The sequence below is a fragment of the Stegastes partitus genome, unplaced genomic scaffold (genome assembly GCF_000690725.1).
Source record: "Stegastes partitus isolate 25-593 unplaced genomic scaffold, Stegastes_partitus-1.0.2 Scaffold1221, whole genome shotgun sequence".
NCBI lineage: Eukaryota > Metazoa > Chordata > Actinopteri > Pomacentridae > Stegastes > Stegastes partitus.
In genome coordinates, this window is record NW_007578952.1 from 62605 (window position 1) to 79503 (window position 16899).

The following is a 16899-nucleotide window of genomic DNA, read 5'->3' on the forward strand; positions in this document are numbered from 1 at the left end:
TTAATTGTAGCTATAGAACAGAGCATAGTTTGCCTGTAAGCCAGCCTCCACATCTGTAGTGAGTGCAGCTTTAGTGATATTGGGTGCAGTCCATAGCTTGGGGCTAATTTTAATGGTCCCCCCCCCTCCCTCCTTCATTGGAGACTCAGATTGTTTTCCACGTGATTCCTGTTAATTTAGCTGGAGGAAAGGGCATCAGTTTTCCTTGTGCTTTTCCCCCCTCTCTCCCCATGCCTCTCACTCTATTGCCTCACTCCTTCTTTCTGATCTACAGCCTCAAAGAAAGAAGGTGAAATGAATTCAAATGGAAAAATAGACTGTGCTCACTATTAAATCGCTCGCCTACCTTTGTCCCTTGCATTGCGCCTGGTCGAGACAGATAGGAGAAAGCCAGTGTGGCTGTACAAACTGGGGCAATTTAGCTGCTATTGTTGCATTTACGTCAACAAACAAAGCTCTTCCTTTGATGTGATAAATGGCCTAAGTGCCTGGATGATAACTCTGAGCTCGTAAATGTGTCAAGGATGTTTCAAAGCTCTGAGCATGTTTAACACTGCAGGACATTGCGCGTCGAGGCACATTTTTTACATCGCAGAACCTTTAATGCTAACCTCAGATGTGCAGAGGAGCATCTATCGGTCTCTCGTGTGGCGAAACGGGAGCGGCGCGATTCAGACGAGATTCGCCGAACGGACGGAGAGGAGGCGAGATCACAACATACCAAAATCAATGAGGGGGGGAAATGAGACAGTAAAGTGTTCAAATCATGTTAAAATGTGTGAAAGGACAGAATGTGGAGGGTGTGATGGAATAATCATTATGAATAAAGCTGTATTTGACAGTCTTTCTCCTATCTCTGATTCACTGAGCTGAAATCCATCTTTAGTGCTTCTGCATATAACACATGAATGTCGGTGTCTTCCTCTGAGCTGTTACTCCTTCCTAGAGTTTTCTTTTCAAGCAGCATTATACAGACGGAAGAAAAAAAATCATCCAGTTGTAATGATCATTTATAAAATATACATGATTCTGGTGCCGAAAAAGAAACCATGCACTAGTAATTAAGACATTCTTTCCCAATAACTCTACACTTTTTTAATCAGCCGCTATACTATTACTGTCTCCATCTTGGAGCTAATATCTGCAGAGCAAAGGTCACCGGAGCCTTGTTCACATTTCTATCCACCTTCAGCGGTCCTTTGTCACTTCCCTTCGCTCCTGCACCCTGTTCATGTTAGCTCACCCTTGAACTTTTGTACTGAACTTAAAAAGCCTGCGTGTGCTGGGTTAGGGCTGCAGGACTGGGACAACCGAGCTGGAGGGAGAGTTGCGGTGTGCGGCCCCTGCCTGTGCAGTGACCCACCGCTGGGGCCACAGCAGGCCCTCCACCAGCCAGCCGGCCAGCAGCCCCAGCCATTGGCTCCTTGGAACTAATCCACCCTGAGGAGCCCTGTAAGACCCCCTTTGTTCCCTCCTGCAGACTAGATCAGGCTGGAGACAGACACTCCAGTCTTGACTGGCTATCAGTTTCACAGCCTGTGGCGATCCACATCCAGGCACCGGCCCAAGTCCGGCCAAGCCACCATCAAATTAAAGGTGGGTGAATGGGCGGTTGGGTTGGGGGGGAGGATATGGAGAGAAATTGTGTCACCTGAATTCCGTCACAGTCCGAACAAGGTGGAAAGGTGGTCTGACGAGGGAAAGAACAAGCAGGAGGGAAGGAATATTGAAGAGGAGGATTTCAACAGGAGCTCTGCCTCTCAGTGAACTGAACAGGATCTCAACAAGGCCATTATCTGGCTCCTAATTTGAGCTCTGGCACAGCACTGAAGGGCTGCCTTTGTCTGGGATTAATGCGGAAAGCTCAGGATGCGATGTCAGAGGGAAATAATCAGCGTGGGCCCTTCATAACGTTGGCTGCTTGTGCTCCTGGCCAGGGCCCCCCGGCTCATTTCTGTGGAGATGAAATCTATGACAAGCCCCTCAGTGAAGCTAAGAGCAGGCAACAGTCCAGTAACACCCACAGGCCTCCAGGCATCCTGTGACCCCCTTAGAAAAGTCACATTCACTTTGCTCTGGAGAAGGGAAAGAGAACGCCGCTGGCGCTTCCAGCCCATGTGAAATGAAGAAATGTGAGGAGGTGAAAACGAAGTGAAAATAAGTTAAGATTCCTCCTCCGCCCCCTCTGCAATCACTCCAGAGGAGGGGCACACTGTGACTTCACTTCATTATGCCTTCTAATTAAACATATACAGAACATTAAAAAAGGAGGGGAAAAAAAGAAGAAAAGACAACAACTCGACCATAATGTATATTCATGTTTATGTTGTGTAACTGCATTTGGGAAAGCAGTTTGAGAGAGCAGCTTTTTTTTTGAATGCAGCAGAAGGTCGCGGGCTAATACCCATCAGGGTAAAACATTCTGAAAGAGGTTGGCACTGTACTCAAGGACCAGAAGTAATGCTTTTATTTTGTTATTTATGCTTTTTTACCGGGTGCATTACTATGCTCCTCTGCAGCATACTGCTGCTAAGCGAAGGATGTGAAGATGCAACTCGATAAGCAGGTTATTAAAATGACCAATTGACATTCAAAATTCAGGCTTATTTTAGATTCATCATATTTACAGATGAATATGAGGAATTTAAATGTTTCCCCTGCTGCCTAAAGGAAAATGTGACTTGGTACAGCAACTGTGCATGACTTCATGTATAACCCTGTGCTACAGAAATATGATACTGAAGTCTTGCTTATGGAACCTCGAACAGGAGACATTTCTTTGTAATAACACAGTTCAGCTTAATTAAAAACAGACCAGGCGAGTCACATGGAAGCATGTCACCACGCTCCCTCCAACATACACAGATATTTCCTTACATCTATGCCACGTTTGTGAACTTAGATTGAGAGTGTGATGTTCCAAACATATACTTGGCCAACGCTTAAGCTTTAGTTTAAGCATGATGGGAATTCAACAGCTCTCAAAACTAAAGCAATGGAGAACCCTGTCCACTAAACAAACCTGCTGCTTGGTGGCTCCACCAAGGTACTTGCTTACGGCTCTAATCAGTGATTTGAATTTGATCATCTTAATTCACTTATTAGGTAAAATTAAAGAGAACAACTTTTTCAGAGGGCTGCACACTGTCTTACATCAATCAGCACACTTCACAGCTGCCTCCACTAAACAACTTCAATTGTGCAGATAGACAACCAGCTCAGTTCGGTGGAAGTAAGGATGCCAAACTGGAGCTGAATTCAAGTTGTTCAGCAAGTATGAGCACATACACAGATGCACCGGCATTATGCTGCCTAATATACTAATGAGCCTCTGCTTCGTGTGACACCACAACAGCTCCGACCACCACAAATCCTACAAGACCACCAAAGGAACCTTTGTGGTATTTGCCACCAAGTCCAAAACAGCAGATGAAAAGGGTCCTGTAAGGTGTACGGTGGAGCTGCCGCCCCTCAGACTTTGAAATTGTCCCACCTCAGATCACCGGTAGGTAATCACTACTGCTGACCGGGAGGACAGCACAAGCTACGAGATCTTCCAACCCAGTTATATGACGATCACACCTCGGCCCTTGTTAAAGTCGCTCAGATCTTTACACTGGTCCATTTTTCCTGCAACCAACTACTACCAGTTCACCAATCCTTGACGTGCCGTTGTCACACTTTGATTATAATATTTCGCTCTATGGGTGGAAATATGAAACAAAATGAAGCCAGTGCTTCTGCTTTGTCCCATCTTTGTCTTATCATTGTTTATCTCAGTGCCTGCTGTATCCACAGCTAGAGAGCCATGTCTGCTTCTTGTTTTAATGATTTGATATTCATATCTTGATATGTGGTTTTGGGTTCATATTGTATTGTGCATGTCACCCTGTTGACCTCAAATGTTCTTCAAAAAATAGAGTCCTACTAGAATCCTAATAGTCTATGGGAACAACCAGGTACAAAAATACACGGTTTGGTATGAATCTAAATTTTTAGCACATTTCAGTACGGCAGACAAAAACAACAAAGACAACGACAACAAAAAGCATAACTTCATTTTCAAAAAATGAAAATATCCTACAGTGTCTAACTGACCGTAGTTCTTGTTGTAACAGTTAAGGAACTTAAACACTGCATGATGTCAAAAGGAACAGACTCTCAGCTGGTTAAGTATTAAATGCTTCTTTTTAAAAAATGTCCTTTAAGACATAAGCACTTATAAGCATTAAAATGTTTTTTTAAAAATGCCCAAACACTATCTTTCTTGCTCTCACTGAGAAAAGAGAAATCTTGTACAAAAAAAACTCTAATGGAATTATCAGTGGACAAAAACAAGGAAGGACAGGAAGACCGATTAAATCTCAAACTCACCATAAGTGTTTGATAAAACCTGCATAGCATCTGCCCAGCTTTCAAGGCTAACACTGCTAGCATGCTACAGCTGAGGGACGACAACTGGCGCACTGCTGTAACATTCCAGTTCATGCTGTAAAACTTTCATTTCAGGTGTAAAAGTATATCGACATAAAGACATCTGGCAATAGTGGTTTGCACGGCACGCATTGGACCGAGGAACTCTCATACAAAACTAACACACGTAGCGATACATCCTGATTTACAGCTTCTAATAAAATGCAAAAGAAACAACAAAAGCTTGACACAGACTCAATCTACCAACAACCATTTGCGTCTCTTCTTACTGCCGTGCAGAAAGTACCATTCTTACCCCATCAAACTCTGTTAACCTCAACATTTGAGCCTAATATGTCAAACTGTCAGCGTTATCCACTCAGGGGTGGCTTATTTTATTTCCAATCTCAATTTTTGTGTCTTCTTCTGCCTTCTGACATGTGTATGTGACTTCATATTACATAATTTGAAATAATTAAGCACTTAAATTTTGTGTTCACATCTAAAATATTAAGCTAGCTTTCTTTTTTCTATTGCTCTAGAAGTTTTCTAATGAGTCACCTCATGACATTTTGGGTTTACCAAAAAAATCTTTTTCTCAAATAAAGTAAATGAACTTGAAAAAGCCTTGTAATAAAAGCCTATTTGTAAAACGACAGTGCCAGGAGCGTTCTGTCATGGGATCATATCTTCCAACAAAAGAGGCCACATATAAGTCTATCAACAGTGACAGAAGAAAAATGTTGAGGCCAAGACATCCGCATACACAGGCCGTGTCTGTGTAGATAATTCAAAGTTAACAAATTAGTCCATTAATTCTTTTCCATATGAAGCTAATATGAATATCTCTGGGTCAGACATGTTTTGACATGAATCATTTGATTTTCAGGTCCATCAAGCTTGTGTATCAAGTACTGTTCTCTGTAATAAAACCTGAAAACCGTTGCTACTGTACTGCTCTTTGATGTTCACTTGATGAATCACTTCAGAGCTTGAGTTGAGATGTAAAGTAGTGTGTTGTTAATAGTGTATGCAAAACACACAGTGTCTGTTGGGAATTAAAGTGCAGTGAAAGTGGTTTGTGTGTTAAATTATCCAGACTGGCTGCACTGAGGCAGGAAGTCTAAATGAGAAAGAATGGTGTAAGCACATGTGTTGTTTAACACTGATATGCAATATAAGAATCCATAACATTAGCTATTAGGCTGATACATAAAACAAGCAGAAAAGTAGAGGAGGTGACCAAGAGTTCCAACCATTAACTGCTGAACTATCAATAAGAAACTGCACTTCACAGCAAACCAACTGCTGGCTGCATCCAAGTATCTAATCTTTAACTACAATGCCACATTCAACTGAGGATTACTGATTAATTCTCCCAAGGGGAAAGAAACTTCTGGTATAAATGCGAAAAAACTGACATCACCACCAAATGTCAAGTTTATTGCTAAACAAACATTGACCTACATTCAGTAAAAAATCTGACTTGACAACAGTATAGTTATTAGATTCAAGAGAATATCCTGCATTAGTAATATAAATATAAAAAAAACTTCTCTCCAAGTAGTTTACCTAAAAGGTGCTCCAACACTTGGACCAGGAGCTGCTACTGGAAACCACTACATTACCCGCAGTTATTTATTCCTGTCTCTTATTCACTGTTCTGCAGATGGATATGCAGTGACTCACTTTAACCATCGAGCAATCCTCCAAAGTTTGAACAGTCTGGGATGACAGGATCATAAAAATTAGCATTGAAGGCTGCCTACACACAAAATTTAACAAAAGAAAGTATTTTTTCAAAGGATAACTTTGGATTATAGCACTCAAAGGCAGGGAGAGGAGAGCTGAGCTCCAAGTCAGATAAAGCGATGATTAGTTCGATCAATATATCTTTGTCACAAATGAATCCTGCACTGCTTGTTCTCTAAACTACCAGAAATGATCGATTATAATCTGTGAAAGCTAAAGTTCCTCCTTGGGAAGTTCCCTCTTTTTTGCTTGAAGGAGCAAAGTTGCTGATATTGGTTATGGACAAATAGTAAATAATCAGATCTTACCTCGGTCCCTGATGGTGTGGCTCCTGGTGAATCCACTTTACGTTTTTTGCGGGGTCCGATGGCGGCTAGTGCTGTAAGGTTGGCATCTCGCTGTCTCATCTGGGCCAGTTCTTGTTGTTGCATCTGGTGAAGTCAGAACATAAAGATTAGAAACTAACCATCCTCTCTACACAATATGTGGTATTGTATGGATGAGAACTGTACATGCTTGGACCAGTAAGTATGTGTAAAGTATCACTGTGCACCAGTGATTTTTAATGATATTTACAAGCCTGTGCTACAAAACTGCTTTTCGTAAATGTTTTGACTAAACCGCTTGAACCAAAAGTTAGACGTCGCACCACACAGGCCTAAACAACTATTCACAATATTACCAAAACCACAATATGGTTCAATGCAATATCCAAATCACAGGAGCTGCAATTTTTTGATAAAGGAAAAATGCATTATTATTACAAACGAAGCATTGTGGTGCTACAGAGCTGGCCCGGCATACGCTCCAGACATGAGGGAACATGCTTGTATGGGAGAGACTGCAGCAAAAATTACATCATCAGTTATATTAAAATTTTTTCACTGAGAAAAGAAATGCAAAAATGACCATTCCCAGTTAAATCTTAACTTATTGCAATATCTGTCCAAACAATGGCAATATGATTTTTATTGCGTACCATTCAGCCCTCGCACAAAGGCAATTATCTGTACGCTACGCTGTTGCTATGCAAGTGACCAGATAATTTGAATTTCAGATCAAACTGTTTCTGTATTCTTTAACAGCATTTGCAACCAAAACCGTCACACACACACACCGGGTGAGAATAACAGCAATGAAAACAGAGGAGGATCAAATGTAAGAACTAAAATAAAGGAGAGCAAATACGTAAGTCGTGTGTCGTCCATCTATTCATTGTATAAGAAGAATACTCTTCTGAGCAGAACAAAATGGAAGACTGCTGTCAGCCATTAACAGAGCTCCTCTCAAAGATTGCGTGTGTGTGTGTAATCACATGGTCCTGTTGTGATTTTTGCAGTTTGTGATGTATGGGAGGGGGTTGTGGGGAGGCACTGCCCAAGGTAATGTCATGTCTAGCTGCAGGGCTGAGGGGGAACCCAGCGTCGCTGGGAGCTGCCCTTTCTATTGGGCGGAGGTGTGAGGGCCTGGGGCCATGGCACAGAGGGTGTCAGCACTCCCTCCAACATGCAAACACAGTGTACACACACACGTGCCTATCAATCTTGGCCACAGCACAGGGAATGCCTACCCACCAGCTTGCCTGCGTGCCTGCCCGCTGGGGGAGAGAGGTCTGGGTTGAAGCGAACAGAGACAATCAATGTGCGCCTTGATGTTTTTCATGTTCTTTTATGTTATCTCTCAGCATGTGTTCACTGGGCGCTGGTGTTTGTGTGAGGCATGTATGTTGTCTGATCAGGGGAAAATTTCATGTTACTTTCAGATGGCGCTCTGTAAAAGGTTGCTTTGGTGTACAAACTCTGATCTAAAATGTGCATGCAGTTGCCTCTGATTTTTTTTTTCTAAAACCCCGCTGGCAAGGCATGCCCTTTAGGGTGTTGCCACTTCACATTTAGCACGGCGGAACTGTTGAAAGATTCAAACGCGCTGACAACACAAAGTAGGGGAAATAATAGCAGTGGTACCAACCAGCTGAATACACAAACTACATCTATGTATCCGTTTTACAACAGATGGTGGTGGAAATAGGGATACTGCAGTTAAAGTAAATATGAACTAATAGCAATAATATGGACAAGTGTGTAATGTGAATCTATACAGAGGTTATAATGGAGTCACAAACTGGAGATCACAGCTGAATGTGGCCAACAGTGTGGAGACGATTATTGCTCCTGTCCGCATGGAAAACGTAGCAATAATGTTATCAATGGTAACCTTATTAGGCTTTGCCATAAATGACACACAAATCTCTCCGGGCCTGACCTTAAAGAATCCCGCTGCAAAGTGAGCTGAGGCAGAGCGGGAGAGGGAGGGAAGACTGAAAGAGAGAGAGAGAGAGAGAGAGAGGTCCGCTATCTCACTGATGGCACCAGGATGCCGGCATCTCTGGCTGGCAGTTGGCACCAGGCATGGGCTCCCAGCGCCCACAGCAACTGCCTGCATTTTCAGATTTATGACTGTATGATAAATGTAGACTTCATTTTACCATCTGCAACCCTCCAGTCTGCGTTTCCTGTCAGTGAAGTGGCCGCCATGACGCTGGGAGACTGATTTCTGATTTCAATCTGGTGCCACTATGCCGAGCCTACCTTCCTTTGATGACTGCCAACTGACACAAGCCAGAGCCAGGCTTCGATTGATTCGCTTTACCTTACGAGTTTGTTTTTTTTTCCCCGACTACCATTTTAATTCGTTCATCGAGGCACAGGTGTACAAATGCTATAAATTAGTAGGAGTAGCTACTGAACTGTACAAGCTATGTTGAGATGTAATCATGAGGTGTTGGTGCTGTTCTCTGGCCACCATTAGTCTGTATTAGTGTGCATCTTTATTGATACTGTTTGTCTCTACAGGACTTACAATAAAATATTTTGCAGCCACTTTCACCAGGGCACCTTCTTGACATTTTTTTTTTTAATCTTGTGGACAAGCAACAAGCAAACGTAATGCAAAACTCTGACATCCAATAATCTCTCTGTACCTTCCAGAGTAGCCTGTCAGCAATGGTATGCAATAGGTGCAATCACTGCCAAAAATCGCAAAGGTCACTGCTGAAATTCTGCACAGACTGGAAGAACAAGCAGCTGGCAGGATGCATACATTTGCCAGGTCCGATCAATGGTACCACATAAATATCTGCCGTTCCAAAGTCACTTAAATACCAGTGATTCCAGTCTGCCTGTGTGCCCTTTGGAAGCAGGGAACTGGGACTTGTAAAGTCAAATTATTAGCAAAGGTCAAGAGATGTAGAACATTTGTCAGATACCCCGCAGAATCAATCCATAGCTTTGCTAGAAAGAGGATTTAATCCATGTGCATACAGCACAACGTTAGCTGACAATGCTATGGTCAGTGTGGAGGAATCGTGAATACAATTACATACATGTACATTTCATACAAAATGCCTGTTGCTGTTGCACAATGCTCTCTTGTAGATGTTGAGTACCCTGAAAATTGTGTATTAGCACTTCCACCAATGTTTTGTGGTAATAAAAAAATTGGAGGTGGATGTATATGGTGGGTAACATGAAATTACCCAACGCCCACTCCCAAAACAAGTCTGTTTTCTAGCAATGAATCTGATTTAAATTTGGTTGGAAAATCCAGACCCTGGATATTAAATTACAAGTGTTCCTCAGATTACTGGTGTCACGGAGTTATGTCCTGGAAGATTCCTCCAAAATCGTATTTAAATAAAACTGAGACCTCTTGTTTGAGGGCAGAGGAAGTTAATATTTATCAGCAGTGTCGACGGCTGGTTCACAACTTTAACACACAGCAGCTGAATCAGTGCAGCCGGTGCTACCAAACAAAAGGTGAAATGAAAGCTAAACATTAGTGGTACGCTTGTTTCTTTGTATTTTGGAATGTAAATTATGTGTGCTGAGTTCAAATAAATCATTTCAAATATTTCAATTTCACAAAATGAGATTTTAACTAATCGCTATTTGTTTACATGTTAATTACCATCACAGCCCGTTTCGCAACAATTTGCCTGTGAGAAAGAGCAAAAGCAAGAGCTGGTACACATTTTAGATTCCTCAGGTTTTATTAATTTAAAAGAGAAAATTGGAGAATTAGTCTGATTATGCACAACTGAAAATAATCAAATCATTGTGGCTGTCCTTCTGTTGTTTTTCTTCTTCAGTCCATGTTTCCCACATCTGTATTTATTTGGTAAAAACTGAGCTCTGTACCATTAATAGATTTGTAAAGGTGTCAGTCATGACCTAAATAATATATAACGGGACTTTTTCTCATCACAGAAGAAAGAGTAGTATGTTTCCTTATGATGCAAAAATGTCCAAAATACAGCAAGAACCTTCGAGCGGTCTGGTGCGCTCGGAGTGAAGAGGAGGATGAGCTGCAGGAGCCATGATGGCCAACCTGCCTTTTTCCATCTCTGCTGTTTTTAACAAAGGCTTTTCTCTGCACTCCCCCACTCCTGGCCTGAGGGGCTGCTTGCGGCCCTCCAGACGCTTACAGACAGATGTCCTTGGTAGAGCAGAACACGCGCTGCTTGACGTCACAAGCAGCTACGGGGCAGTGAAGGAAGCTAAAGGGCTGTCTGCCCTGCAAAGACCACAATATATAAGCCAGACCATGGGTTTTGAGTTAGCCTGTCTCACACCCTCCCCCTAGAAAGCTCTGGTTCAACAGGACACAGCAGGGAGCTTCTGAGTATATAGACTTAGCATATGCTCCATTTGGTGAATGCTTTTATGTTACCTAAACCCTTGGTGGAGTGAATACATACTAAACAGGGGCGGGCAGCTAACACTGCAAAATTTGCAGGCCTATAAGCTGAGCTATAGGATATAATGAAGTGCATATGAGCGCAGAAGCCGTGAGGAATGAATAGAATTTCCGATGAGTTAAATGATCTTAAGTGCATTGTAGCACAGCTGAATACAGTCAAATGTTTAGGGGAGTCTTCAAGAAACATACTGGGTACAAAATACTACAAAGTGGAAGGAATGTCAGTCACTTGAATGCTGACATCTACTTTAATCTGGTAGAATCTGTGTTCTGTAAACCCATGATTATTTTGTTTCAATAACATGTTGCCACAGATGGGTTTCAAAATATGAACGTTTGTTCATACAAAATACTGTGATGGAAATGTAGAAAAATACAGCAAACAAATTCTGTTCATCTTTTGTTGTGACTGAGAATACAGCCTCATTGAAGTATGACTGGATCAAAATTTTTGTTTGAAACAGAAAAATCAAACTGACTCAGCTGGTGTGGACTACATAATCAGTTAGACAGTAATAAATTAACACCAATAATAATAGTATTCAGTGTCAGCCGTGTTAGAGAAAGGCTTGGAAGATGGAACTGGCATATCAACCAGCATCAATATCAGGTGATACTTGTCAGCTCCTGTAGTATACGTTAGTCTTGTGGCGTCCTGTAACACTGACTGTGTAATCACAATCGATGCCAGTTTGATTCCATCCAGGACATCGATTGTGTGCCACATTCACCACGCTGTCTCTCCATCAGATAGCCACAGAGACACAAATGTTGGCACTTTTTATTATTATTACCCTCTAAAATTGAAAAATTGAAAACCTAACATTTAAAGGGGGTTACTGCTAAACAGGATATTTGCACGAGCAGACATGTGGGGCGAATTCTGACCTGTATGCAAACTGTGTATATAGACAATATCAGAAAGAAAATATCTTTTAAAAGAATTCAATCTTTCTTTCTTTTTTTTTAATAAAATCTGTAGAGGATCACAAAGCTATTCACAAAAAAATTCACAGTCTGGAATTGTCCGACTTCCCGGCGCCGTAGCTCCCAGAAGTCCTCCGATGGCGTTAAACGGCGAACTTGTTCCGGATGATGTTAGATGACTTTTTGAAATTTCCAACAGACATTTACGCTCCTGCTACTGAGTCATTTGGTGACTTTGGTGATCCCTTAACTTTTTCTTTAGTGCAACATAAGGTCACATTTATGGTTTTGTAATTCACATAAACCGTCCCTGGGATGGATAAGCTCTCATGAAATCTGCTACAGACATTCATTCACCAAATATTAGTTTCTTCAAAACTTTAGTTCATGAGTAATTAACTATAAAACTACTAACAATCCCATCAGCCTCGGTGGTCGTCATAAAATGATGCGAATGTGCTGAACTGAGATGGTGAACACATTGAACATTAAACCTGCTAAATGTAGATAACAGTTGTGTCCATATATAGCTTTACAGAGCTGCTAACGCAGCTGTGGACTTTTTATATTAATTACACTTTTTTCATGATTATTTAGGACTTAAAAAAAAACACAAATAGGATTTTTGCACATGACTTATGTTGTTCTAACGCTGCATAATACTGAATAATCTAAAACAAGTGCTTAATTTAGGTGTTACACATGAATTAATATTAACCCACTGGTCTATGATTTTTTTCAGCTGACATAAATTCCAACAAACTATTTCTAATTTCAGCAACAACAGTTTTAAATTCAAGTTTGCGACACGCTGCGTGCTCCTTTGTGTGAGTTTCCCACTAACATAAGTGTGCGTTGACATTTTATGTGTGTTTTATGTATGTCTGTAATCCATGCATCTCATTCACCTGACACCCACATGGCCGACATTACGTGAACATCTGTGAGCTGCATCTTGAGGCTTTTCTTCATGTGAAGTGCCTGGCAGTTAGTTTGCTGCAGGGAGAAGGGCCATTTGCAGTAACCAATCAGGTTTCACTTCTCCATCTGCACACGTACACTACAAAGAGACGAGTTGAGCTCCGACCCGCTAATGCAGTCGAGACCGTGTGTTAAAACTGGATTGAGACATGTAGGCTTCATCATTAGAACTCAATAATTACATATGGTACTGGTCCTCAAAAAAATGAATGTATAAATAGAAATATACAGTATGTGTTATGACATGATGCGGAGCTGAAAGCCCCTATAGGCACACAGCTAAACTGTGCCAGTGTTGAATGTACACTATACAGCGAAATCATATGCATTGATTTGGTGCAGTGTGTTGTTTTGATGCCACACAATCACTCGAGGTTTGAAGAGACAGAAACAGCTATGAGATGGCACTCTGTCGTCTAATTTAAAAACACAAATTTCCTTTAAAAATTCTGGTAATTCTGTTGTGTTGTGATTATATTATTTTACCTATGGAGATGAATTCAAAATACATGCATGAGCTAATAGTCCTGGCAAAGCGAGTTCCATTTTCTCTGAAGCCGAGTATGTCAGAAGAGCTTCCAGGGCCAAAGACCAATTATTTAGAGCCCTCAGTCGTCCCTGGAGCTAAGGTCATTATGTGAGTGTCACTATCATGACCCAACGGTGCTTCTTCATCTGCAACTTATTTGCAGGAATTAAACTGTATAAAGGGATACTGCGAGAAATATGTGGCCACATATTAATGTCTTCAACAGACTTGATGCCGTTACTTCGATGTAAGTATTATCTTTTATAAATAATAACATTTTCACTACGCATTTTGCCAGAGAACAGTGTTTAATGAAGGAGCCAGAAATCAGTGTTAAGCAGATTCTGACGGCGTTACACCGGAGCGACGGGGGGAGAGTGGTGATCATTAAAAATACTGCTTATCTAAGGGAAAATTTCCTACTTTAAATGTTCTCTCGCTTTGTCTCATTCTGTGCTGCCGTGCTTCGTCTAGCAGTCTTCTCTCGCCCTGTCTCTCTCTTTTTTTTTTTTAACATTTAGATTCGCCGCTCGTCACCTTCTATTGATCACGCCTAATTTGCATCCAGGAAAAGATGAGAACTCAGATATTCACACTCCGAGAGAGGACGATCTCAATGATTTATTCATTTCCAAATCAAAAAAAAAAAGGAGTGAAAGGAAGGTAGATGAGAAGGGGAATCTTCATAGGCAGCAGGCGACTAGCGGGCTCTGAGGCTGGGCTCTTCTTCCCCACACCGCCCCCAGGCACATGGTGTGCAAGTCCTCCTAATTAACAAGGTGAATCATGCTGCCGCTCTCTAATTAGCCAACATGACAATCTAATGGAAACATGCAGGCCGAGCTGGCACACTTAGCATCACCTCACAAAGACCCCCGCTACTGTCCTTCCCATAAGAATTTCACAAAAATGACACTTTAGATTTTAAATGAAAAAGAAGAGAAAAGGTGGGGCGCAGCAGTTCAGGGAAGTGTATTTTTAGGAGAGGTCAGAAGGGAGAAGTTAGCTGAGGTATTTTTTTTCTCTCCTCTCCTATCCTCTGTGTGCGGTGTTTGTTGCCTAATTGAAACATGTCCTGCCTCCTGCCTCCCTCTCACTTATATCCCCGGCACAGGAGGCTGGCACCTCGCCACCAGCGTAGCTCAGCATGCCCAATTCCCCTGTCGCTCGAGTCCCAAGGAGTGCTCCGGCGCACAAAGAGAAAAGTGAACCTACAGGCTTGTACAGCAAGTAGACGAGTCGCTATCTCCCTCTGAGGCATAAAAAAAAAAAAATCTCCTTTTTTTGTTGTTTTCCTTCTCATTACAGCACTTTGTAATATTCGAAAACACACAGGAACACCAAAGGTACTTTTAAAGCGTGCTTCTATTTTTTTTTTTCATGTAATATGACTTGAGGTGAAGAAAAAAAAAAACTGAAGTTGAGACTACAGACAACAAAGCAACAAATAAAAATAGGGTTACAGTGTACTATTTAGTAGCCTGCATATCTTGAGGACCTACAAAACAGACCTTTTCTTATGCGATAATTAAATTATCCACATCAACTTCTTTCAAAAACACAAGTGAAATCCACTTACATCCATAATATCAGATAAAAGGACACCTGCTAAACTAACCCATAACCTAATTTGCAAAACAGGTTTAAAAAAAAAAAACAACAACACGTGATTGTTCCACTTGAGCAGAACATGTGTACGTTCTTCTAGTCATGATCGCTGAGCGCAACTGCTGCTGCTCTCGTGAAATTAATGTATTGTGTATCTGTGGGGCCAGAAGACAAGAATATAACAACTATGAATTGGGACTCACAGAACAGCAGGAATTCTCTTTGAAAGTCAGCACAGAGCGGGAGAGAACGTGGAGGAGGGTAGCAGGCTTTTGCCCTGAGGCCTACCTAATGGGGGAGAGCGCCTCTTTGAGCAGAGCAGTTTGTAGAGGGCCAGAGGATGAGAGCCTATGAACTCGCAGATATAACTGGCCTAATAAAAACTAAGGGGCTGCTACATTGTCCTCTGACACACAAGAGTGTCTCCTCTCTAGAGAAGTGCGAGGCTGCGGCTGATGGGGCTTACAGTGTGGGTGGATTCCAGTCTGTCCATGACCTGGTCACTTGTGGAGGATGCCAGGGCCAATCAAGACACGTATGTGCGCATGAAAGCCTCGTGCATACTGGCTGAACATAAGGTTAGGATCCAAATAACGTGCAACATTTTCATGAGCAATTTCTTTATTGTGTGGGCAATGAGGCAAAATATGCTAAATTGCAAAAGGGTTTGCATATGTTACACAATTCATAGATTCAAACATATATGTTTGTACAGAAGGGAAGGATGTATAACTGTAGGCTTTTAATTGGAGCCATGCAAGGTTCAAAGTTGAGCTAGGGCAGAATTAATTTGGTAGAGGTTCAAGACATTTCAAGCGAGGCTGCTGCGTCAAACGGGCAAGAAAATCTTTCAATGCCTGAAGAAGAAAAAATATTTGAGGAAAATTATTCTAACAAAAACCTTTGAGATTCCCATTGGAGAGCTCTCGGTTTCACACAAGTCTTCTGGAATCACTCTAAGCTAGAAGTGGAGTGTTGCTGCAAGGGCATGGTAATGTGGAAGAATGGAAAACCGAGGAGAGGAGAGGAGAGGAGAGGAGAGGAGAGGAGAGGACCATGTACTCCCTCATGCTCCCTCCCACATCATCTAAAGGTCTGCCAGTGATTGGACTATCAGAGGGAGACAGACTGTGTTAACCATTTTTTAACCTTTATTTATCCAGGGAAGCTTGACTAAGCTCCATGCTGCTTTCCAGCAACACCCTGTTACACTACCTCACACCACAGAGTTCTGCTGTAGAAAGGGAATAAGAGAGTATGAATCAAGTGTTGAAAATTGCGCATGCATGCTGAGTTTACCTTCTGCAGTCCTGCAATATCTTTCTCCAACATCTTAAGGATCCGCTTCTCAAAATGATCTCAAGCTTTCTTTAATTCCTTTGTTGTTTTCATTCTGACACCACAAATGCCCCATGCTCAGTGCTCGCTCAAACATCTTAGAATTAAATGTGGGTTATTTTCGGATTGTTACAGAGTTAAAACCTAAAGGAGGACCCTGGTGGCTTAGGGGTTAAGGCACTGACCATGAGATCCATCAGCTTCCCTGGTTCGTGTCCAGCCAAGGACCTCTGATGCATGCCATTCCTTTTCTCTCTCTCTCTCTCTCTACTTTTGTCTTGTAATTCCACTACTGTCAACTAAGCGATAAAGGCAGAACTGCTGAAAAAACATCATCTCTAAAGGAAACAAACCTGCTTTACTTTAGAGAAGAACAAGGTCATTCCACGGGTAATCCAAAAATGTCTTTAGGTTACAATCATTCACTGAAAACTGTGAGTGATGTCAAATCAGGTTGGGTGGCAACATGAGCCAACATCCTGACTGCTCAAAACTGTGTGACTGAGTGTAATGTTTTCCCATTTCTTCTTTTAAGTTCTAATTACAAGATTTGAAACATAAATATTGGCACTAATACCAGCAGCAAACAGCAA

The 16899-nt window shown here is 41.8% G+C and overlaps 1 protein-coding gene across 1 annotated transcript in view; it reads right to left on the minus strand.

The window, feature by feature from the left end:
- LOC103368907 (transcription initiation factor TFIID subunit 4) overlaps positions 1 to 16899 on the minus strand; it is a 99860-nt gene that overhangs the window by 22625 nt on the left and 60336 nt on the right. The window contains exon 13 of the mRNA XM_008297440.1: positions 6474 to 6596. Coding sequence (XP_008295662.1) covers positions 6474 to 6596 — 123 coding nt within the window. The remainder of the gene's footprint in view (positions 1 to 6473; positions 6597 to 16899) is intronic.